Source organism: Phyllobates terribilis, unplaced genomic scaffold, assembly GCF_046119375.1.
Source record: "Phyllobates terribilis strain yellow unplaced genomic scaffold, ASM4611937v1 Scaffold_260__1_contigs__length_2691941, whole genome shotgun sequence".
In the NCBI taxonomy this organism is placed as follows: domain Eukaryota; kingdom Metazoa; phylum Chordata; class Amphibia; order Anura; family Dendrobatidae; genus Phyllobates; species Phyllobates terribilis.
Window position 1 is genome coordinate 490,001 of NW_027363020.1, and position 25,594 is coordinate 515,594.

The window sequence follows — 25,594 nt, forward strand, 5'->3', positions numbered from 1 at the left end:
AAGGGAGCAGTGGTGTAATACAAGACCCCGCTCCGTCCACTTATATGGCAGCAGTGGTGGCAAGCGTGACCCCGCTCCGTCCACTTCTATGGCAAAAGGGTCACATATCTATCTCCAGCTTATGATACAGAGAGCAGCACCAACTAACAGCATCGGAGCTGCCGGCCATCCTCGGTGACAGTCTACTTGTCAGTATCACTGACAGTGAGCAACAAAATGTGAGATACGCTCCAGACCGGTGTATCTAATCCCATCATGCACAGTACACCCCAGACCTGTGTATCCAATTCCATCATGAGCAATACGCCCCAGACTGGTGTATCTAATCCCATCATGCATCCTTGTACTTTTTAATGACACCATTCTACCACATAGTGTACTGGAAAACGAGTCAAAAATTGCAAATACGGAGAAACTGCAAAAAAAAAAAGTACAATTCCACAATTGTTTTTTTATTTACCATGTTCCCTATATATTGTAAAACTGACCTAGCAATATGATTCCCCAGATCAATACAAGTACGCAGCTACCAAACATGCAGAGGTTTTTTTTTTTTTTTCCTAAACTGTAAAAAAATTTTTTAAAAAAAACAAAAATATCACTTGTCGCCATTTTCAGAGACTTGTAATGTTTTCATTTTTCGGGATCTGGGGCTGGGTATTGGCTTATTTTTGCGCTCTGAGCTGATGTTGGGTTAGATGCGATGCTTTGATTGCCTCTTATTGCATTTTTTTGCAGTGCTCCAGCATGTATTGCGGAAATGATGATTCTCCTATGAGTGATGGCCACGAGACAATGGTCACAGGATATTCACACTGTCAGGCACGTGGGTCAGCAGACCCCCGGCTGTCATGGCAACCCATTGGCACCTCGCGATCACATGACAGGAGGGATTAAGGACATGCTTGTGGTCGGCAAGTGTTAAATCCCACTATCAGCGATTGTCGGCGGGATTTAACAGGTTAACAGCCGCGGGTGGAGAACCGCTGCATCTGCGGAGGCACTTGATGGCTGATTAAATCAGCCATCAAGTGCAGGGAAAGATGAGAGCTCAGCATGCGATCTCACATTAAAGGCAGGGACACTACCTTTGACATATATATAAGAGCCATTACCACATGTACAGTATATACTTACAAAAAAACAATACAAAAACTTACCAATTCTGTCAAAATTGGTTTTCGTAAGGACCACTTTATCCCACGTCCATTCAAGCACAAAGCGAAGGTTTGGAGCTGACCTGGGTTTCTCTTCAAAGTGAATTACACAAGTCAGAACCAGGTGAGAAAAGTCAAAATAGTGTATTTTGCACAAATAGAAATGTGAATACATTTTTTGTTGTTTACACTTACCTTCTACAATCCATTGCTTGATACAACGAGTTAAAAGACTGATGGAGCTAGTTTCAATGGCAGCTGATAACACAGCTTGTAGCTGTTCTTCCTAGGTATCACATAAAAGCTGTAAAGGCTGAATTTTATAGGAAGTGAAATACAACATGGCAGTAAGGGGAGCTTACCCGAGTCAGGCCGGAAGACTGAACATCAGCAAGTCTTGGAGACAGGAGACCAGCTACTAAGCATCTGTTATAACCATCTGCAATCTCTTCATTCAAAGATGATCCAATATTCTTTAAGTAGTGCAGAGTCTTAAAACAAATAATGCAGTATGATATCTTCACCGCTAGGACAACCACATTGTAACTAAGTATATACCTAGAGTTCACCATCACTTTATATTGGAAATGAATCTACATGAAGCATTAAAAGCACCAATTCATCAAGACTGGCGTTTTTCACGCTTGTCTTGATGGAACACCATAAGCTCATCATAAATTTTACAAACAGGGGGGGGGGGTTGCCAAACTCCGTCTCTCCAACCTTTTGTAGCTGGTAGATTTGGGTGTGAAAATGACAAAAGTTGCTAAATTTTTGAGCAGCCTCGTGTTGTACAAAAATGTTGCGACTTTTCAAAGCTTTTTACACCAGACTTAGAGTGAAGGTTTAGTTACTCATTATAGGGAACCTGTCAACAGGTTTTTACCATATGAGGTAAGACCACCACCTTCCAGCCCTGATATACAGCAGTATAACAATGCTGTATACATGCCCCTAACCCAGCCTGCAAGACAAGTAGGCATTAGTCCTACCGGTAATAGGTTTTCCATGAGTCCATCATGACAATACTATCAGGAGGTCGTCCTTCGTATCCTTGATAGGGACAGGAACACACAAGAGGATAAAAGGCTCTCCCTCCACCCAAACCCCAGTAATTTTCCAAGTACCACACCACGACGGACGCACTCTATTTTATTTAGTTTCCTTCTATCTATGTTACCTTCACAGACGCAGACTGGAATGTTAGGGAGGGAATGTAATAGGTGCTGTCATGATGGACTCCTGGAAAACCTATTATCGGTGGACTAATGCCTACTTTCCAGAATGTCCCTCCTGACATCACCATCAGGAGAATACCAGAGTATACATTCAGGGTGGGACTACTACTTTGAGGACTTTCTTCTGAAGGCCATTTTTTGGCCTGATAGAATGTCCAGTTTATAGTGTCTGCAAAAGATGTTCAGGCTTGTCCATGTTGCAGCTCTGCAAATCTGGTCCACCGAGGCCCCTGCTCGTTCTGCCCGTGATGTGGCTACTGCTTTAGCCAAATGGGCCCTGATGTTATCCAGAGAGGATCTTCCTTCAGACTAACAGGTCAGACTTATCACTGACCTAACCCACCTTGCCAGCACTGTTTTTGATGTCTTTTTCCCCTGGTTTTTGCCTGCAAACTGTACGAACAGGTTAGGGTCTACTCGCCAGTCCTTTGTTGTCTCCAAGTAATGGAGGACTACTCTCCTGACATCCAGGGAGTGAAGTCAGTTCTTGATTATTTTTATGGCCTTGGCAAAAAGAGGGTAAGACTATTTCCTTGCTCATATGAAAAGTTACTACTTTTGGTAAAAAAAAGCTGGATCTAGCCTGACAGTAATGCAGTCGTCTAGGTCCTTAGGTATGGATCGTTGACAATGCTTGTATTTCTCCCATCCGCCTTGGTGTTATTGGTGGTTTAATAAAGTATTGCCACACTGTTTTACTCTCACCCTGTGTTGTCTGAGTAGTATTATGCCCATGAAAGACCCAGTGTCTCCACGGGCTGCAATTTGCACTTTTAGGGTGCTAGCTCTTAGGCCTTTATGAAATCCAGTCTATAGAATCTCTAGTATATTTAGAATGTTAGGACTAGAAATCTGTCAGTTTCTTGATACTGTGCACAATTTTTTCCCCAGATTTTCGTGTATATTGCTGCATGTTACTGGCTTTCTACTATTTTGCATAGTTGATTTGACAGAATCTGAACGATCTTTAGATCTCAAGATCTGCCTCTCAGGATGTAGGTTGGAGGAACTTTACGTTGGGATGGTATATCAGCCCCTGGATCAGCAGATCCAGTCTCTCTGGAAGAACGATTGGATCTTCTAGGGACATTTTTTCAGTAAAGGAAACCAGCTTCTCCTGGGCCAAAAAGGGTAATATTACTATTACCTTGGCTTGGTCTTCCTGTATCTTCCTTAGCACTGCTGGAATTAAGAGCAAGTGAGGAAAGGCATAAGCCAAGTCCATGTCCCATTTCTGGGACAAAGCATCTACCCCTGTTGGCCTGTCTTTTGGATCAAGGAAGAAGAATTTGGCTGTTTGTGCGTTTTTCCTTGTGATGAACAGATACCACCGAGTATCCCATCGATATATTATGCGATGGAATTCTTCCCACTTTAGTTCCCATTCTGACTGTTGCACTGTTTCCCGACTGAGGAAATCTGTCACGGAGTTCTGAGACCCCTTCAGGTGTATTGCACTTACTGATAGTACTGTTTCTTCTGCCCACTAAAAAATCTTTCCTGCTAAATCTTGCAGATGGTGATGTCTTGATCCCCCTTAATGTCTGAGGAAGGCCACTGTTGTGATATTGTCCGACAGGATTCTGATGTATTGGTTCTTTAGATCTGCCCGACATCTTTTTAATGTTTCCCAGACTGCCTGGAGTTCTGAGGTTTGATGATCTGGGCAGGTTTTGCCCCTACCAGGTACCTTGTAGGTACTGATCGTTTATATGGACCCCACCAGCCACTGTTGCTTGCGTCAGTGGTGACGGTTACAAATGGAGACAACTTCCACATAATCCCCTTCCGTAGGTTGGCCCTGGAAGTCCACCATGTTAATGACTTCCTGGTTATCACAGACAAGCTTATTTTCTTGTCTAGACCGTCCATCTTCCTGTTTCAGGTTGTTAGAATCTGATGTAGTTGTCTCGAGTGGAATTGGCTCCACTGAACTCTGGGTATCGAAGCGGTCATTAATCCTAAAATTTTCATGCTTTCCCAGATGGAGATTTGTGATTTCCTTCCGAAAGCAAGGACTCTGTCTCTAAGTTTGTTTTTTTGTCTGGTAAAAAGGATATTTTTAGTTTTGAGTCTAGGAGGATTCCTGAAGAGGTTTCTTCTTCTTCCTGGTATAAGATCTGATTTCTTCCAGTTTACAATCCATCCCAGATTTTTTTTATAATCAAGACGGTTGAAGTTATACTGGCTTTAAGTTGCTGGGGTGACTCTGCAATTAATAGGAAATGGTCCAAATACTGGACAATTAATACTCCCTGCTCTCTCAGGAAAGCCATAACTTCTGCCACCAGTTTGGTGAAGATACGTGGGGCTGAGGATAGACCAAATAGGAGGCATCTGAACTGATAATGCAGAATGTTCTCCCCCTTTTTCAGTGCAAATCTTAGATATTTTTGACTGTGAGGGTGAATGGGTACATGATAATAGATCTATCGTACACATTATCATGTTTTATTAGTGGAATCGTTGATCTTATCGACTCCATCTTGAATTTTTTGTATGCCACTGACATGTTTAGAGAATTTAGATTTATAATCGCCCCCCCCCCCCCCTTTTTTTTTTTTTTTATTGAAAATAGGTTTGAATAGTATTCCACAAGCCATTCTGCTTCTGGCACTGGTATTACTACTCCTGAATCCACCAATTTTTCCACATCCGTCATTAGCTTTCTGGAGACCTGTGGGGACTGCGTAGTTAGGTGGAATCTTCCCTACGAAAGCTCTTCTGCATCCCTCTGCAATTGATTGGAGTATCCATGGATTGTTGGATACTTCTGTCCATGCTTTAAGTATTGGAGTCTCCCAACTACTCTCTTCGCATCATTGTCTACACGTGCCATTTCCTGCACTGGCAAAGATATTCCTTCTATTACCTCCCTTCGGGTAGCTCCATCTTCCCAGTATATTCTGGTCTTTGATAGGAACGAGGCCTCAGAAAGGATGATACTTTAGGTTTTTCTTCTGGAAACCCCTTTTTTTCCTCTGAGGCTTTTTATACCATATCGTCCAGAACTGGATCGAATACTCAAAGGCCAGAAAAGGGGATGGAACACAGTTTGTTCTTGGAGTGGCTATCACCTGACCAAGTTTTTAGCCATATTGCTCGCCTAGCCATGGTGGAAAGTGCCCCATTCCTTGCGGCAAATCTAATTGACTCGGCTGAGGAGTCAGCCATAAATCCCATTGCCATTTTTAGTAATGAAATGGATTCTAGGACCTCATCTCTGGAAGTCTTCTTCCTCAGATGACCTTCTGATTGCTTTAACTATATATTCATGTACCTTGCTACTGAGGTAGCTGCTATTTTAGCTTTTATTATTGTAGCAGAGGTCTCCCAGGTCTTTTTGAGAAGACAGTCTGCTTTCCTGTCCATAGGGTCTTTCAAACATGATGAGTTCTCAAATAGGGTGGATGCTTTCTTCGCTACTCTGGCTATCGGGATATCAATTTTAGTGATTTGTTTCCATAATTTTAATTGCCTCTGGTTCAAACGGTAGACGTGATTTGAAACTTCTGGGAATAAATTAGTGTATTTTTCATGTCTTTCCACTCCTCTAGTATCATGGCTTTAATATGATTATTAACGGGGAATACTCTGTTCATACGGCTTCTCAAACCTCGATCGTTTTATCCTGTACCGGGGAGGGCTGGTGAGTGTCCTCGACTTTCATGGTGTTTCTCACGGCTGATAGAAGTACATCAGTATCTTCCCAGGAAAAAAGATTTATTTTTATCCTTTGGGGAAACGGAGATAGATCCTTCTCTTTCCTCTTGTTCAGGATCAGAGTAACCTGACAATTCTTCCTCCTCAGAACTAGATTCTTCCCACATTATGGTGCTTATATCAGTCATAAAAGAGGAATGTTCCTCCTTAACCACCTTGGCAATACAGTCAGTGCATAATTGTTTCCCATATGTATCCGGTAGCTTTGTGTTACAGATGGAAAATCATTTCCCTCTTTTCTTAGTGGCCAAAGGCATCACAGATCTTTCAGGGATCACCTTGTCCTATAAGAACAAGGAATCATAGAATAAAAATACTAAAGAAGACAGATGGAATCAGTAAGTGAAACAGAAAGGGAGTAATCCCCAGATAACTGACTTGTACTGGTGGTTCAGCAGGTGTATCAGAGCGACCAGTGGTTTGTCCTTCCATAGCGGTCATTCTGGATGCACTGGTAACCTCAGCTCCCCTCTAACAATACTTAAATAGTATTATCACACCTGTTTTCCATCAGAATCATCAAAAAGGCATTTCACCTTAAATTTAGGATTTGGCACCATTTAAAAAAAAAAAAAAAAAAAAGAAGCAGTGCGTTCCACGGTGGAACGCTCACCGGGCACTAGAGGTCTGCATGTCGCTACCTTTATAACCGGAAGTGCTGCGAATTCAATCTTCAGGACGCATAGGAGTTGCACGCAGGGCTTGAGCAGCGTGAACTGAGAGCCCCCCGAGGGGGAAGCAGTTTTCTTCGGGAGCATTGGCTCAACCGGACAGGCTGAGGGACCCCTTGATCAGCAAGATGTCGGCCTCCGGACCACGGCAAAAGGAAAGAGGAATGCGAAGAATCCCGATCCTCTCGAGCCTGACATCAGGAGGTCCTGATCACTGGAAAATTTGTGGAGGGGTGTCGCTCGTCTTGGTTCGGTGCCTCCCTTCTTGCGATGTCATCCTCCTCCTTGCTTTGCGTGGATGACGCGTCCCGTATGTCATCTATACAGTCCCCTGGCATTGTGCTCCTGTGCACGCCTACTTCTCTGCCCTGTCGAGGGCAGAGCAAAGTACTGCAGTGCATGTGCCGGAACAGGTCAAAGAGCCCAGGTGCATGCACACTGCACTACTGTACTCTGCCCTCATCAGGACAGAGAAGTACGCCTGTGTAGGAGCACGATGCCGGGAGAATCTGTGGATGACGTACAGGACGAGTCATCCACACAAAGCAAGGAGGACAACGACGCTGGACAAGGACGGGCGACACCCCTCGGACCAGACTCGACCGCCACGCAGGGAAGTATAATAAAACATCTTTTTATTGTCTTGCAGGCCGGCTTGGGGGCATATACCCTGCATTATAGAATGCTGTATATCAGGGCTGAACGGTGGTGGCCATATCTTATATGGGACAAACCTTGTGACAGGTTCACTTTAATGACTTCCATTGACAAGCAGAAACATAAATGTTCAGACATTGCATTTTTGCTGCAAATGCTTCTGCCCCAAAACAAAGTGTTGGCAAAAAAAACACTCCGTACAACCGTGCATTTTGTATGTATGTATGTATGTATGTATGTATGTATGTATGTATGGCGTTATTTTTCCCATTCATTTGAGTAGGTGAAAAGTGTTGCAAAAACAAAGTGCATCTACTGTATATAAACTGTTCCAAGAAGATTTAATTATCAAAGGGAATCTCTCAGCAGATTATTGCTACCTCCTCTAAGCAGCCTGATGTAGGCAAAGAGACCCTGAATCCAACGATGTACCACTTTGATTACTGGGCGCAGTAGTAGGGACACAATTTTTAGGTTTAGCAATGCAGCAGAGATGAGAAAGCTGCCCCTGCCCACACCAGGCTCTCTACAGACAGTGAGGTGCTTATCACAGAAGGGGGCTGAGTTGGACGATTGCCGGCCTGCCGGATCCTCACAGCAATGTTAATCAAGGTGATTAAAGTGTAACACCACCACACAGCGTGGACATATGACACCATTGAGTTTAGTGCTTTATCCCCGTCATGCTGTCCTTAATTTACATAGGAAAAACATGCTGACAGATTCCTTTTAAAGAAAAAAATTATAATTTTCAATAAATAAAAATCTCAAGCAAATTTGTCAATTTTAGATAGGAAAGATTTCATTGTTCTTTTACCTCTTTATGAAAGCCAGTGCATGTGATGTGGATAACTCCGGAATTCAACAAGCAAGTAGCATCTTCAATATGACAGAAAACAAAAAAAATATCGTCAGAAAACTCATTAAACCTAAATTAGTTTTTAATTTTTTTAAAAAGTTTAAAATATCCAAGAAATTTCGTTCCACTTCATGATTGTGTTCCACTGGTTGTTGGTTCTTCCCCAAAAAAGTAGAATTTTATATCTTCATGTTTGAAGCCAGAAATGTGGCAAAAGGTAGAAAAGTTCAAGGGGGCCAAATACTTTCACAAGGCGCTGTATGTCCTGCTAATAAGGCGTGGGATGGAGAGATGGCACATCATTCCTACTGATCACAGGTGAGGACGGGAGAGGGACAGACAAGGGGTGCATCATTCCTGATGACAGGTGGGATGGAGAAGTGGCATTTGTTCTTGGTGATATATAGGGATGAGATGTGGAATGGACAGATGGCACATTATTGCTGCTGAAAGGGTGAGGAGGAGATGGGTGAGGTGGAACACTGTACCTGTTTATGACAGGGAATCAACTTACAGTGTCCATTTTAGGACATGATCAGACATCAAAGTCAAACATCAGAATAATGCCAGTTTGAGGCTAAATACCTTGTCTGAGAACTGACTGACATGTGATAAAAAAAAAGTCACTATTCGCTGGGACTTGAACCCAAAACTTTGTCCAGAAGCCAGTGCACTTACCATTGAGCTATTCACTCAATTGATGAAAGAAGTTTTTCTTGGCTTATGAGATCAACCATGAAAATACCCGAGGTGTCTAAAAGTCACTGTGATTCTGATGTTTGAAGAAAGTCAGATATCAGAATCACATATCAAAGTCACACATCATTTATATTTGGCTTGGAGGAGGTATGTGTGAAAGTCCCAATGAGTTGCAGACTGGTTTGCACTGAAAATCATATAACCTAATAGAACGCCTAGATTTATTCAGTGTATAGCTCAATGGCTACTGCACTGGCTTCTAGACCGCTTTCAGTTCAAATCCCAGAAGCGAACAATGACTAATAATGGCACAAAATCAGGGTGCCGAAATAATGCCAGAGCATGTACTATCACAGGGTCAAACTGTAGCAGGAGGGGTACATAAACATTACTATATTAAAATAGGTCTAATTTATATAGGAAAAAATATATATAAATTAATTTACTATTCAAGGCCATCAATAATAATTAAAAATAATCATTACCAAAATTATAGGTGCTTGGAAAGTAGAACTGTTCTGGTGGTGGATATGCAGGCGGAACACCTCTAGTCAAACTACGTTCATGTACAAGAACATCAAAGATGGTGTCATCAGTCATGTTTGTCAAGGCTTCAAGAGACCAAAATGCAACATATGAACAGTTTCTAAGAAACTGACCAGGCCTGTGAGAGAAAGAAAATAATTGGAGTATACAATGAAAGGAATGCCATTACTCTCCTCTCCCACAAAAAAAAAATCTTACATTAACGAATCCGGCATCTGTGCTTGATACCAACGATTTATATCAAACACTCCCATGTAAATTGAAGGCTTATTTTGTCCATACGTATTAACTTGCCAGCTAAATATTGACACGCTGGTATCAGGCGATGTAACTGAAAAGAAATCATATTGCTAGAAATATGTACAAAAACATTATTTGCAGTCTATAATAATACCCTAGAGGGCTTTCCATTTCATTGACAAATCTTGAAATAAGTTTTAACCTGCAGGTCACAATTTTTATCAGAAGATTTTAAAACTCCACAAAGTACATGCATATAAGGTACTGCATTTTCAGACAGACGCGGTCTTTAAATGGGTTGTCCACTACTTGGACAACCCCATCTCAATCCTTGTTTGGCCCAGTAAAATAACACCCATAGGGCAGAGTGAAGCAAGCGCTGATTGGCCGCAAGGATCGTATGACAATGTTATGCGAGCCCTGGGAGACCCCGTGTCGACACCTCGGGAACAGCACCGGCAACAGAGGTGAGTATATGTATTATTTTACAAGGGGAAAACATAGGGATTGAGGAGGGGGTTTCCCCGAGTGGTGAACAATCCTTTTAACTGCAGTATAAAAGTAATACATTTTAACTGGATTGGAAACCTTGTGTGTTAGTATCACAAAACCTATTTAGATGTTCTATTGCATGTGTTTTTAATGACGTAGAAGTGAATCTTACATAAAATATTACATATGTTGCATTTGATAAAATACATAATCACTGTTGCAGTTACTTTTCATTAAAATTTGCATCTGTTCTCCTGATATTAAAGGGAACCTGTCACCATGAAAATGCAGTCCTATCTGCAGGCATCATGTTATTGAGAAGGAAAATCAAATTAGATTGATCTATAGTTTACTGAAAAAAAGTTCCGTATAACCCGTATTTTCATCACAAACCTCTGCCTTTTGAGATTTTCTGTCCAGTTGGCGGTCCTATCAGTGATTGACAACTTTCTCTGTACAAGTGTACTTACAGTGATAGATGTCAATCATTGACAGGACTGCCCACTGGACTGAAAGTCTCAGAAAGAACAGATTTAGGTGATGAAAACAGCTTACACTGAATTTTTTTTTTTCACAAAACTATATATCAATCTAATCTGTTCCTCCTCCTCCTCAATAACATGATGCCTGCAGATAGGACTGCATTTTCATGGCGACAGGTTACTTAAAAATTTTCTTTTTTTATTGTTTACAGCTTATTGCCAAAGGAACCGGCCACAAATGCAGTCTAGCAGCAGTAGCCGAACACACACAGTACGTGCAAGCGCTTTACAGTGAACCTGACATCTGACACTTCATGCCCAATCCACTAACTGATCTCAGCCACTGCCTGAATCATGCCACCCTCAGATTGGGCAGCAAGTATCAGATGTCAGATTCCCTTTAATAGCAGGTCATAAGCACTTAATTGAAGCGGTTGGAAAAAATCTAAACATCTTATTCTGAATCATAAAAGGGCGAATCCCAATAAATAAAAAAAAAAACGCAAACCCACATTGGGTAGAGATGAAACTTCTAGATAAAGATGGGTCTGGCTCTGAAGGGTCGTGCTTAAGGGTCTTAATCTGAAATAAGCCGGAAGTAGGCCAGAAGGTAGGAGTAACTATTTACTAATTGTGCTTAGTTTCTCTCTCTCATTCACACTTAAACCTTCATTATGCTTACATACGCCCTTGCTGTCTTTGCACCACTAATCCTTACTCTCCTTCACTATCCCCCAAACCCCAGCACTCTCTAACCAAATAATAATCTCTCCTTCCCGCTTACCCCCTCACCTGACCTCATCTGCACACCTGCTCCTCAACCTCAGATCTATCTATAAACATAAAACAAGCCGGACACTCTCCTTCTCCCAATCCTGGAGCCCCATAATTCACAACTCCCACCAATTCCTCCTCCTATCGCTTCCAACCAACTGCAAACTACCGCAACCTCTCCCAAATAAAACCCGTGCCCCTAACGCCCACCCCCCTGCTCCCTCTCTCTGGAGCACTTTGGAACGCCCACTCTGTCTGCAACAAGCTCTATTTTGTCCACGACCTCTTTACCTCTCAGAGAGGCCCATCTCTCCTTCCTGGGCATCACAGAGACATGGTTGACACACGCCAACACTGTCTCCCCTGCTGCGCTGTGTTATAGTGGGCTCCACTTCACCCACACTCCTCGCCCTGGTAACAGACATGGTGGAGGAGTAGGTCTTTTCCTTTCTACCAACTACACCTTTATCCCTATCCCACCTCTACCCTCCCTTCTTTTGAAGTCCACTCTGTCCGCATCTACTCTCCCTCCAAGTGGCTGTCATACCGACCTGAGAGCCCGGTCACTGCCTTTATTGATCAATTCTCCTCTTGGCTTCTTTACTTTCTCTCTGCTGACATTCCCACAATCAACATGGGTGATTTCAACATCCCCACTGACATTCGCCAGTCAACAGCATCTAAACTCCTGTCGCTTACTTCATCCTTTGGACTTCGTCCTCCTGAGCTACCCACACAGACGGACACACACTAGACCTCACCTTCATCCGACTCTGCTCCCGATCTAACCTCAAAACCTCCCCCTTACCCTTATCTGACCACCATATACTCTTTTTCTCATCCCAGTTCTCCTCACCTGCCACCCATGCCCAGCAACTAGCACACCCCCGCAGAAACCTTGCACATCTAGACACTCGTACACTCTCTGACTCTATTCTACCACTGATATCCATATCCTCACTCCACGACACCGTCAACGCCACTGCTTTCTACAATGCCATTCTCACATCAGCTATTGACTCGGTCACCCTCGACACTCATTCCCCACACTCATCCCATCCCTTACCCATCTCTTCAGCCAATCACTAACTTCTGGTACCTTCCCCGCTGCCTTCATGCATTCCACAATCATGCCCATCCTCAAAAAGCCATCCCTCGACCCAACCGCCTTGTCTAGCTACCGCCCTATATCGTTGCTCCCATTTGCCTCCAAAAGCCTTGTGCAACACGTTCACGCTGAACTTTCCTCTCACTTCTCATCTAACCCTCTTCGACAACTAACAATCTGGCTTCCACCCACACCATTCCACCGAAACTGCCCTTACCAAAATTACTAATTACTTACAGCCAAAGCTGACAATTCTGTTCTCCTTCTTGACCTGTCCTCAGCCTTTGACACAGTAGACCACTGCAAGTCCTACTACAGATCCTCTCTTCCTTTGGCATCAAAAACTTGCCCTATCTTGGATCTCCTCATACCTTTTTAACCGCACATTTAGCATCTGCCACGCTACCTCCTCATCCCGCCCCCACTCTGGGAGTCTCTCAAGGCTCTGTCCTAGGACCACTACGCTTCTCAATCTATACCCTTGGCCTAGGACAGCTCAAAATCTCACTGCTTCCAATACCATTTGTACGCTGATGACACCCAGATCTACCTCTCTGGCACAGATGTCACCGCTCTGCTGTCCAGAATTCCAGCATGTCTATCAGCCATATCCTCCTTTTCTCCTCTTGCTTCCTAAAGCTCAATGTGGACAAAACTGAACTCATGTTTCCCCCATCTTGCGTATCTTCCCCACCTGATATTTCTATCACAATAAATGACGCCACACTTTCCCCAGTACCGGCAATCCGCTGCCTCGGAGTAACCCTTGAATCTTCCCTGTCCTTCAAACCCCATATCCAAGCTCTCGCCACCTATTGTTGCCTGCAGCTCAAAAATTTCCAGAATCCCTCCATCTACTAAACTGGTTGTGCATGCCCTCATCATCTCCCGCCTCGACAACAACAGCATGCTCCTCTGTGGCCTACCTGCTACCACTCTCACACCCCTCCAGTCCATCCTCAACTCTGCTGCGTGACTGGTTCATCTCTCGCATCGCTACTCCTCCGCTACCCCCCTTTGCAAATCTCTTCACTGGCCCCCAATTGCGCAGAATATCCAGTTCAAACTACACTGACCTACAAAGCCATCCATAACCTTTCCTCTCTGTACATCTCTGAACTAATCTCCCGATATATTTCCTCACGTAATCTCCAGTCCTCCAAAGGCCACCTCCTCTCCTACACACTAATTCGTTCCTCACCCAATCGCCTCCAAGATTTCTCCCCATCCCATGGAATTCTGTGCCTCAACACGTCTGATTAGCCTCCACATTTGGATCCTTCAGACGGAACCTGAAAACCCATCTCTTCAAACAAGCTTACAGCCTGCCATGACCTTGCTTGCTGCAACCTCAACACCAAAGCTACTGCAACCACCCCCAACCTACTGTCTCCTTCCCCGTTCCTGTAGAAGGTCAAGAAATCCCTGCCTATGTGCTTATTATTCCCCTAACTCCCCGCCTCTGTTTAGTTATCATATCCCCCCCTCCCCTGCACATCACAGGGCCCTGTGACAAATATACATATGGATAGAGATATAGATATATATATATACATACACACATACATATATTATATATACAGTACAGACCAAACGTTTGGACACACCTTCTCATTTAATGATTTTTATGTATTTTCATGACTATGAAAATTGTACATTCACACTGAAGGCATCAAAACTATGAATTAACACATGTGGAATTATATACTTAACAAAAAAGTGTGAAACAACTGAAAATATGTCTTATATTCTAGGTTCTTCAAAGTAGCCACCTTTTGCTTTGATGACTGCTTTGCACACTCTTGGCATTCTCTTGATGAGCTTCAAGAGGTAGTCACCGGAAATGGTTTTCAATTCACAGGTGTGCCCTGTCAGGTTTAATAAGTGGGATTTCTTGCCTTATTAATGGGGTTGGGACCATCAGTTGTGTTGTGCAGAAGTCTGGTGGATACACAGCTGATAGTCCTACTGAATAGACTATTAGAATTTGTATTATGGCAAGAAAAAAGCAGCGAAGAAAAACGAGTGGCCATCATTACTTTAAGAAATGAAGGTCAGTCAGTGCGAAAAATTGGGAAAACTTTGAAAGTGTCCCCAAGTGCAGTTGCAAAAACCATCAAGCGCTACAAAGAAACTGGCTCACATGAGGACTGCCCCAGTAAAGGAAGACCAAGAGTCACCTCTGCTTCTGAGGATCAGTTTATCTGAGTCACCAGCCTCAGAAATCGCATGTTAACAGCAGCTCAGATTAGAGACCAGGTCAATACCACACAGAGTTCTAGCAGCAGAGACATCTCTACAACAACTGTTAAGAGGAGACTTTGTGCAGCAGGCCTTCATAGTAAAATAGCTGCTAGGAAACCACTGCTAAGGACAGGCAACAAGCAGAAGAGACTTGTTTGGGCTAAAGAACACAAGGAATGGACATTAGACCAGTGGAAATCTGTGCTTGGTCTGAGGAGTCCAAATTTGAGATCTTTGGTTCCAACCACCGTGTCTTTGTGCGACGCAGAAAAGGTGAACGAATGGACTCTACATGCCTGGTTCCCACCGTGAAGCATGGAGGTGGTGTGATTGTGTGGGGGTGCTTTGCTGGTGACACTGTTGGGGATTTATTCAAAATTGAAGGCATACTGAACCAGCATGGCTACCACAGCATCTTGCAGCGGCATGCTATTCCATCCGGTTTGCATTTAGTTGGACAATCATTTATTTTGTCAACAGGACAATGACCCCAAACACACCTCCAGGCTGTGTAAGGGCTATTTGACCAAGAAGGAGAGTGATGGGGTGCTACGCCAGATGACCTGGCCTCCACATTCACCAGACCTGAACCCAATCGAGATGGTTTGGGGTGAGCTGGACCGCAGAGTGAAGGCAAAAGGGCCAACAAGTGCTAAGCATCTCTGGGAACTCCTTCAAGATTGTTGGAAGAAAATTTCCGGTGACTACCTCTTAAAGCTCATCAAGAGAATGCCAAGAGTGTGCAAAGCAGTCATCAAAGCAAAAGGTGGCTACTTTGAAGAACCTAGAATATAAGACATATTTTCAGTTGTCTCACACTTTTTTGTTAAGTATATAATTCCACATGTGTTAATTTATATACACACACACATACATACACACACAAATATATCTATCCATCAAACTATACACTGTAGCTCACAAATCAGTTATATGGATGTCTGGCACAAAAATACCACTGCTAAGTGCCACATTGCGTAACTGCAGGGCAGTTTGATTAGCACATATGCATATATAGTAGCTCTATATAGCTACTCCACTGACGTCTCAACCTCAGTCACCTTACTGATTTAATAAATGTAACCAGGGCTGTGGAGTCGGTCTCCATTTAGGTGGAGTCGGTATAAAATGGACCGACTCTGAAAATATATAATAAATTGAGTACAGTAGTATAATGCAGGATGTGCTGTAAATGTTTTCCTAAGAATTTGGGAAAGTTATGAAATGTCCTATAAATGTCTTTTCTATTCCTGATCTAAGGATCTGGGCTTTTAGTTGAGATAAATCTGTGCTGCACTTTATGTACACGCTCAGTAGTGAGGCCGTGCTGTGGAGTCGGAGGTTTAGCTTACCATGTTGGATTTACCAATCTGTCGGCGTTGCACCTCTGCCCTCAGCCCTGTGTACTCTGCCCATCTCCTGGCATGAACAAATGTCACATGACCACGGCAGCAATTATGGGATATTTGTATGTTAAGAGACAAGCGGGGAACAGAAGGCTAAAAACAGAAGAGCAACATCATATTGCTTTTTTTCACCATTATTAATTTAGATAGCAACTTGGTCCATTATTAAAGGGAATCTGTCACCCCCTGGCCCTTATCTGACCGCTAATATTGGCATACAGGTGATAGAAATGTAAATGTATACCTACCGCTATGGCCCAGAGTAGAGGTCTAGTTGATTTAAAATGTCTTTTTATTCAATCCGTATACTGATGCTTGGGGTGAAGAAATCCCCGCCTACTTTGTGAATTACAATGTTACCCAACCCCACTCCCCTGCATGTGACGTGCAGTCTCATCTTCCAGGTCCTGCGCACGCTCACCTCACCTTTAAAGGGAATGTGTCACCCCCCTGGGCGATATCAGACCTCTGGGCATAAAGGACTTTAATCAATTCTTTTTTCCATAGGCTTGGTGTCCGGGAGACGCCTAGCAATCCCCGCCTGTGTGCTTATTATTCCTTCAAATCCCCGCCTCTCTGCTTAATTATCATATCCCCCCTCCCCTGCACGTCACAGGGCCCTGTGACAGACCCTGTGTGGTGCACTGTGCTCCCTGACTTCCGGGCATGCGCAGAGGGCCGCTCACATAGAGCGCGCTTTGCTTCATCCAGGCCCGTCTACCTGTGCTCTGCGCTGCAGGTTTCTATTGCGCAGGTGCCGGAAAGTGACGGTGACTCCCGGCGCCTGCGCAATAGAACCCTGCAGCACAGTGCACGGAGAGTCGAGGCCGGGATGAAGCAAAGCGCGCTCTATGTGAGCGGCCCTCTGCGCATGCCCGGAAGTCAGGGAGCACAGTGCACCACACAGGGTCCTGTGACATGCAGGGGAGTGGGGGGATATGATAATTAAGCAGAGAGGCGGGGATTTAGGGGAATAATAAGCACATAAGCGGGGTTTGCTTCAAGCCTGTGGAAAAAATAATTAATTAAAGTGCTTTTCTCTGCAATCAGACCTCAGCTATGGGCCATGCAGGTATGTATAGATTAAGGCTGCGTGCCCACTATGCGTTTTTCAAGAGCTTTTGCCGTGGAATTTCCGCAGCGAAAACGCTTAAAAAACGCTTGGTAATATGTGCCCCATGATCCCCAATGATAATAAGCATGTGCTGTGCGGAAATTTCCGCTGCGGATTATCAATGCGGAAAAATACGCAGCATGTCCATTAATTTTGCGGACACGCAGCGCAATTGTAAAATGGTACCTGTAAAAAAAAAGAATTTAAAATAAAAAAATAAAGATTATACTTACCTTCTGATGTCCTCCCGGTCTCCTCAGCGATGCGTGCGGTGTGTTGGGCGGCTCGCGGTGGTGTGAGGACCTGACATGACGTAATTGAGTCATGAGACAGGTCACGCGACCACTGACGTCGGCGGTCGCGTGACCTGTCACATGACTCAATGACGTCATCGCAGGTCCTTCACACCACCACGAGACACAGGGGAAACTGGACACATCAGAGAAGAAGACCACGGGCCATCGGAAGGCAAGTACAATCTTTATTTTTTACTTTTCACCATTCTTATTTTATTCATTTATTTTTATTTTCCTTTTTAACTATTACTTGGTCACACTATATATGCCGGTTGCATGGATTTATATAGTGTGACCAAGTTGTCAAGCACTTTCCAAGTGATGCTAAAATCGCTTTGAAAAGCGCTTGATAACCCGCATGTAGAAATGCATGCAAAAACGCTTGACAAACGCTTCTACCTGGCGGGAAAAACGCATGTAAAATCCGCATGCATTTCTGCATCGTGGGCACATAGCCTTACTTTTCTATAACCTGTATGGCCATAGTAGTGGTATGATATCACCCGTGGGGGCGACAGATTCCCTTTAACACGAGTCACACTTTTTTCTCCCAGTTATGTTTCCAGCAGTGATCTTGTGAGCAGACGCCAGAGAGTCACATAGCTGGGAGAAAAAAAAAGTGCGCCTTGTGTTAAAGGTGATGTGAGCATGAGCGGGACTTGGAAGACGAGACTGCATGTCACAGGGCAAGGGAGTGGGTGTGGGGGACATTGTAATTCATAAAGTAGGCGGGGATTTCTTCCCATCCCCCAAGCATCAGTAAACAGATTGAATAAAAAGACATTTCAACCCAACCAGACCTCTAATATGAGGCATACAGGTATGTATAGATTTACATTTCTATTACCTGTATGCCCATATTAGAGGTCTGAAAAGTCCCAGGGGGTGACAGTTTCCCTTTAAGAGGTTGTCCAGCAGTGGTCACCCCCTTTAATTTCATCTAATGCACAGCATCTAGTGCTCTGAAAGAGTAAATCTACTAAACAGCAGAAAAGGTTTAAACATTTAGATTTTTTTTTCATGCTTTTGCGGAATATAGTTACTTACAGTTAGGTCCATATATATTTGGACAGAGACAACATTTTTCTAATTTTAGTTCTAGACATTACCACAATGAATTTTAAACAAAACAATTCAGATGCAGTTGAAGTTCAGACTTTCAGCTTTCATTTGAGGGTGTCCACATTAAAATTGGATCAAGGGTTTAGGAGTTTCAGCTCCTTAACATGTGCCACCCTGTTTTTAAAGGGACCAAAAGTAATTGGACAGATTAAATAATTGTAAATAAAATGTTCATTTCTAGTACTTGGTTGAAAACCCTTTGTTGGCAATGACTGCCTGAAGTCTTGAACTCATGGACATCACCAGACGCTGTGTTTCCTCCTTTTTGATGCTCTGCCAGGCCTTCACTCCGGTGGTTTTCAGTTGCTGTTTGTTTGTGGGCCTTTCTGTCTGAAGTTTAGTCTTTAACCAGTGAAATGCATGCTCAATTGGGTTGAGTTCAGGTGACTGACTTGGCCATTCAAGAATATTCCACTTCTTTGCTTTAATAAACTCCTTGGTTGCTTTGGCTTTATGTTTTGGGTCATTGTCCATCTGTAGTATGAAACGACGACCAATCAGTTTGCCTGCATTTGGCTGGATCTGAGCACACAGTATGGCTCTGAATACATCAGAATTCATTCGGCTACTTCTGTCCTGTGTCACATCATCAATAAACACTAGTGACCCAGTGCCACTGGCAGCCATGCATGCCCAAGCCATCACACTGCCTCCGCCGTGTTTTACAGATGATGCGGTATGCTTTGGATCATGAGCTGTACCACGCCTTCACCATACTTTTCTCTTTCCATCATTCTGGTAGAGGTTGATCTTGGTTTCATCTGTCCAAAGAATGTTCTTCCAGAACTGTGCTGGCTTTTTTAGATGTTTTTAGCAAAGTCCAGTCTAGCCTTTTTATTCTTGATGCTTATGAGTGGCTTGCACAGTGCAGTGAACCCTCTGTATTTACTTTCATGCAGTCTTCTCTTTATGGTAGATTTGGATATTGATAACGCCTACCTCCTGGAGAGTGTTGTTCACTTGGTTGGCTGTTGTGAAGAGGTTTCTCTTCACCATGGAGATTATTCTAAGATCATCCACCACTGTTGTCTTCCGTGGGCGCCCAGGTCTTTTTGCATTGATGAGTTCACCAGTGCTTTCTTTCTTTCTCAGGATGTACCAAACTGTAGATTTTGCCACTCCTAATATTGTAGCAATTTCTTGGATGTTTTTTTTTCCTGTTTTTGCAGCTTAAGGATGGCTTGTTTCACCTGCATGGAGAGCACCTTTGACCGCATGTTTACTTCACAGCAAAACCTTCCAAATGCAAGCACTACACCTCAAATCAACTCCAGGCCTTTTATCTGCTTAATTGAGAATGACATAACGAAGGGATTGCCCACACCTGTCCATGAAATAGCCTTGGAGTCAATTGTCCAATTACTTTTGGTCCCTTTAAAAACAGGGTGGCACATGTTAAGGAGCTGAAACTCCTAAACCCTTCATCCAATTTTAATGTGGATACCCTCAAATGAAAGCTGAAAGTCTGAACTTCAACTGCATCAGAATTGTTTTGTTTAAAATTCATTGTGGTAATGTCTAGAACCAAAATTAGAAAAATGTCGTCTCTGTCCAAATATATATGGACCTAACTGTAGATTCAAGTACTTCTGGGGATTGAAAACATTCTCTCCTTAACGCAAACTGATGTATAAAACCATCATGATCAGGTCACTTTGTGCACTGCTTGAGGGATCTGTACGGTACAGCCTCTGCATCGGAGCAGCAGGAGCTCAATTGATATACACAGCCAGGATTCTGATGTGTTCTCACCAGGTTTAGCAGTTCAATCTGATATGCCGATAGTGACAACAGCACACAAAGAATCTGACCAAAAAAAAAAGAGCGCTCCCTTTGTCAGACCATCATCAGCACCTCTAATGTGCGCAGCGGTGCCAATGGACTATGGCAACCAAGAGCCCGAAAATGGCCTTTTGGTCTGCCATACAGTACAGTTTAACAGATACTGCCAGAGTCGGGGTTTGATAGGTTGACGGGGATAAATTAGGTAATCCACTGTAGCGATGTGCGTTAACAATATGATCATGAGATTTTATGTTCAAGTTCCCTTAGGGTACTAATATTGTAGTGTAAAAAATATATATATATCCTTTGAAAAACATTCCATATCTCTGATTACTATAATGATATCAACATTTATGCGAAGCTGCATGGTGAACAATGCAAAGTGTATGTATATATGTGTGTTTTATATACACACATACATACATTTGTAATTTTTTCTATTTCCACCTATAAATACAATTCATTCCACAAAAGACAAGCCCTCATTCAGCTATATCTTCAAAAAATGTGATGAAAAAAATATATATTTGTCCTAAAGACCCCAAAATTAAGGGGTTAAAGGGATTTTCCAATTTTTGAAAGTGATCGTATACAATAGCGTGTACAGACAGACCAGGATGGTCCAAATATTTTACATTTGAAGAAACTTAATCCAGTCGGCTTCTGATTAACAATGATGTATGAGATAAGACTTTGTTGTACTCTACATAGTCAAATTTCAGATCAGTTTCTGTATATGCCTTGCAAACATAATAAAAGACATGAAAGAGAAAAATACAGAAAAACAAACCATCATGGAGACCGTCTTCTCTTTCGCTATGAGCATGGAATTTTTCTATAGTCTGACAGCCCAGTAACTTCATGCTGTTTGTTTGACCTCTTAAAAATAGGGTATTCGCTGAAAGATCCAGGTTATACCTTTCCTCACAGTATTCCAAGTTCTGTAAAAAAAATAAAGAAAGAATAATTGACATATAGATAGATTTATATTATAGGAATAGATATACCTAGTCTAGCCTCTCCCTGCCCCACTCCAGGTGGTTGACAGGTCTGTACCATGTGTGTGTACATAGGAGGAGACCTGTCAAAATCAATCAACTGGAGCGGGCAGGAACAAGTGAGCCAAGGACCATGCCGGATTTGTCAGGTCTATTTCTATAGTCCATGGCTGGCTTTTCAAACAAATTTTTCTCTGAAATGCTGCGGGGTTCCAGTGAAAAGTGTACACGGCTATAATCGTACAACCACGATGTTTCATGCCGTCTGTAATTCAGGCAGTGTGAATCTAGTGGCAGCTCATCAAGCCTCACATTTGAATCAATTTGAAGCCCTATAGGCTCTGTTTTGGCAGATGGTGCAAAGGGTTAAAACCTAGCCCTACAGATTCTGATTAAGTGCACCTGGATTTCTCTGCATATAGCCAGGCTAGGTGTTCACCTTAGTCAGTCAGCTGGGGAAGACTAAGCAGAGTGGGTTGTGTTGGAGATGTTAGAGAGAGACAAGCCAGAATTCCACTCTGAGAAGAGACTACACAGGCCATGTGCGCCAAACTGCAAATATGAGTGGTTGCTTTGGACAATAGCAGTTTTGTTTGACCAAACTTGGACTAGCTGAGTCGTGTATGAGTAGCCAAGGTCTATTTTGTTCAGTTAGTGCCTGGACAAGGCTAGGGATTTTGTGTTTATGGTTTTGTTTTCTTTAAAAAATAAAATCCAGTGCCTGTGTAAAAGCCGTCTACTGCCGAGCATGAATCCCTACACAATATATGCAAGGACTTAAACATAACCAAAGACAGCAAGGGACACAGGAGAGATGTAGTGGAAAGTGAACAGTGACCACCAGCTGGAGGTGGGTGAAGATCCTAAAGCAGTCAAATGTGTATACATCCATAATGTAAATAAAGTGGTAACAGAACAAACAATGACAGTGTGAATGTTGTAATAAAACAAAGCTCCTGACCAGAAGTGTCACTCGAGGAGGAGCACTCACCAAGGAAGTAAGGAGGGTTCAGAGCTGTGAGGTGCTCTACAGACAACTTGAGAATGCCCCATTTACATTACAAACCATACAGAATAAAAATATACAGACATCTTACCTCATACATAATTTGTCCTGATGGTAAACGTTTTCTGTCCCCAAAAGCCAACTGCAGCAAATGAAAGCTTAAATCTCTACCACTATAATAGAAAAGATTAAAAGGTTATGATGAGAACATAACTGGAGAGCTAAAGAAATGACAAAATACAGAACTCTTAATTTTGAAATGTAAAATAATTTGGGGAAAGGATGCAATGTTAGTAATTGGATTTTAACAATTACCTTTGACTCGTTTGGACAGCCCAAAGGTAACAGCAGTTTCGGGGGTCATTCTCAGGTTCTTGAAAAGTGACGGAGAAAACAGGAACTCTGCCCCCTTCAATTTGAACATGGTATCTGAAAAAATATATATATATATACACACACATTAAGTCATTAAAATGTCCTACACAAAGCGACATACAATTATGATTTATCCCAGATGATAACTGCATGCAGAGCTGCTATAATAACACATCACGGCTTCTGGATATCCGGCCTGTACAAACATGATGCAGCCCACCACACTAAGCGCCGGCAAGCACGTTTCACACCGGTTAAAGAGAACCTGCCAGCAGATTTTAGTCCTATAAACTAAAGGCATGGCCATAATAGCACGGCGATGCTGATTAATATGATACCTGGTGTGAAGGGATGCGCTCAGTGGCTGCTGATTACTCATCTTATAAAGTTTTCATAAAATGGTGTCTTGTGCTTCAGGACAGGGCGTGGGGGCTGGGTTGTCTTCTGGTTCTCCACCCCTCCACACCAGACTCCTCTATTTCTGGAGCAGGTAACAGATTATTCAGGGACTCGCATACTTTATAAAATTCCACAACGCAGCCATCACTGCATATGCAGCGCCTCTGACGCACACAAGACGTCATTCTCTGAAAACGTCATAAAGGTGAGTATTCAACAGCCACTGAGCGGATCCCTTCACATCAGGTATCAGTAATCAGCACCACAGTGCTATTATCGCCATGCCTTTAATTTAAAGGGCTAAATCCTGCTGACAGGTTCGCTTTAATCATTGTGGTCAGATGTTTGATTGAGTCTGTAGCAAAATATCAAAGTGCTCTACATAGCGCCTGCAGTGAAAATCATTTTTGGTGCTCATTCTGGTTTTTCCAAATTCTCAAAATCATTACATTAAAATGTTCAGATTTTTTAACCCCTTTCTAACATTGTGCGTAATAATACGTCCCTGTGCCCTGGACCTTATGGACCAGGTAAGTATTATTACTTCTCGGCGATCGCGCCCACACAAGTTGTGCAGCCGCGGTTGCCGGCGGGTGCCAGCTGATACCTGGAACCCAGAGCCAGGAGCAGTGTCCGCACCGCTCCCAGCACTTTAACCCCTTAAATGCTGCGATCGCAGCATTTAGCGAGCGAGCAGAAAAACAAATGCCGCTCTGCTCTTGAATCGGAGACCCAGTGACATCATTGCCATGGTGTGGAAAGAAGGAGAAAGAGCCACAGGTACAAAGAGCCAGGCACCCAAATATTTGTATTACAAAAATATATAACATTTTATTGAACAGAAGTTTGACAAAAAGACATTAGACCACACAAAAAACATTAAAAGCATTTAAAAAAGGAAAGCAAAACCATGTGAGGGCGTAATATCCCACACATGCACCAACAGGTTAACTAGAATAGAAAAATCAGTCATCATTCAAGACATGTGTCATAGTGACCATAAAGAAAGTCATAAATAGCCCAAGATAGAAAAGTACATGATCATAAGGTTCAATAGTGAATGACTATAAAGTGCAGTAGTATATAGAATATTGATACAATACAAGATGCATAAATAGGATCAATCAAAAGAGAGGAGGACATCTAATAATATCGCCTAAACATCCTGATCATAATGTTAATCATAAACCATCTACTATGCAGGCACTCATAGAGTTCAAAAGTATACAGAGTGTAATATAATAACTGTATGCGCTATTAAGAGGTCAAAGTTAGTATACCCGTTGTGGTCACCCACGCGTATCGCTGCCCACTAGCAGCTTCGTCAGGGGTCACATGACTGTCGGCTAAAATATGGAAAACTTATAGCTCTCAAAATATAGTGATGCAAAAAAACAAAAATGTTTTTAGTGTGTGACAGCTACCAAACATAAAAACCCGATCTAATCACTCACACCGCATGAGGAACAGCGTAAAAAATTAAAACAATTCTTCATCTGCTGCTTTGTTCATTCTGCCTCCCAAAGATCGCAGTATGGCTCGGCTCACATTTATCCTGCGCTCTGTGCTGAGCGCTTACGCTAGGGCTTCCTTGTAAGTATGCGATTCAGAAGGAACCCCCAGCGGAAGATTCCCTGTAATGAGGCAGATGGAGGCACCGTGGACGCCGTCTGGCCTGTGATCCAACATTGTCAGTCTTTTTATTAGGCGTGCATAAAAGTGCTGTCGGGCATAGTTTTGTGAACCACTGAAAAACAGGACACAGCTAAACAGAGGCCAGACTGAGTCCAGAGTAAGGCCGGTTTCACGCATCTTGATATTTCCGGTAAAGGAAATACTGGTACCGGACATAACCGTGTCCGTGTGTACCTGTGTGACATACGTGTGGCAACTGTGTGCTGCATCAGGAGCACACGAACTGGCACCTGGGAATCAGTGGTAAAGTTAACGCTGTTCCCAAGCGCTGGGTGATCAATGCTGCCCTCATCATTATCCCATGCCGATGCATCAGCACGAGCAAGGAACAATGTTGACAGTAGTATTCTGCTTCCGGTGTGTCCTGGTGTAAAAATAAAATTTTACATTCAAATAGCCAAGTCAAGGCCCCTTCCCTTCCGAGCCCCACCATGCCCCTAAACAGTGGTTTTCCCTCACATTTGGGGTATCTGCGTGCTCAGGAGAAAGTGCACAACAAACTTTGGGA

The 25,594-nt window shown here is 43.0% G+C and overlaps 1 protein-coding gene across 1 annotated transcript in view; it reads right to left on the minus strand.

Moving 5' to 3' along the window:
* Positions 1–25,594, minus strand: part of LOC141219300 (protein ELYS-like) — a 111,846-nt gene that overhangs the window by 73,742 nt on the left and 12,510 nt on the right. The window contains exons 6-14 of the mRNA XM_073666068.1: positions 22,933–23,046; positions 22,709–22,790; positions 21,404–21,554; positions 9,749–9,881; positions 9,490–9,668; positions 8,264–8,325; positions 1,520–1,648; positions 1,353–1,443; positions 1,161–1,250 (exon numbers count right to left, since the gene is read on the minus strand). Of these exons, the coding sequence (XP_073522169.1) occupies positions 1,161–1,250; positions 1,353–1,443; positions 1,520–1,648; positions 8,264–8,325; positions 9,490–9,668; positions 9,749–9,881; positions 21,404–21,554; positions 22,709–22,790; positions 22,933–23,046 (1,031 nt within the window). The remainder of the gene's footprint in view (positions 1–1,160; positions 1,251–1,352; positions 1,444–1,519; positions 1,649–8,263; positions 8,326–9,489; positions 9,669–9,748; positions 9,882–21,403; positions 21,555–22,708; positions 22,791–22,932; positions 23,047–25,594) is intronic.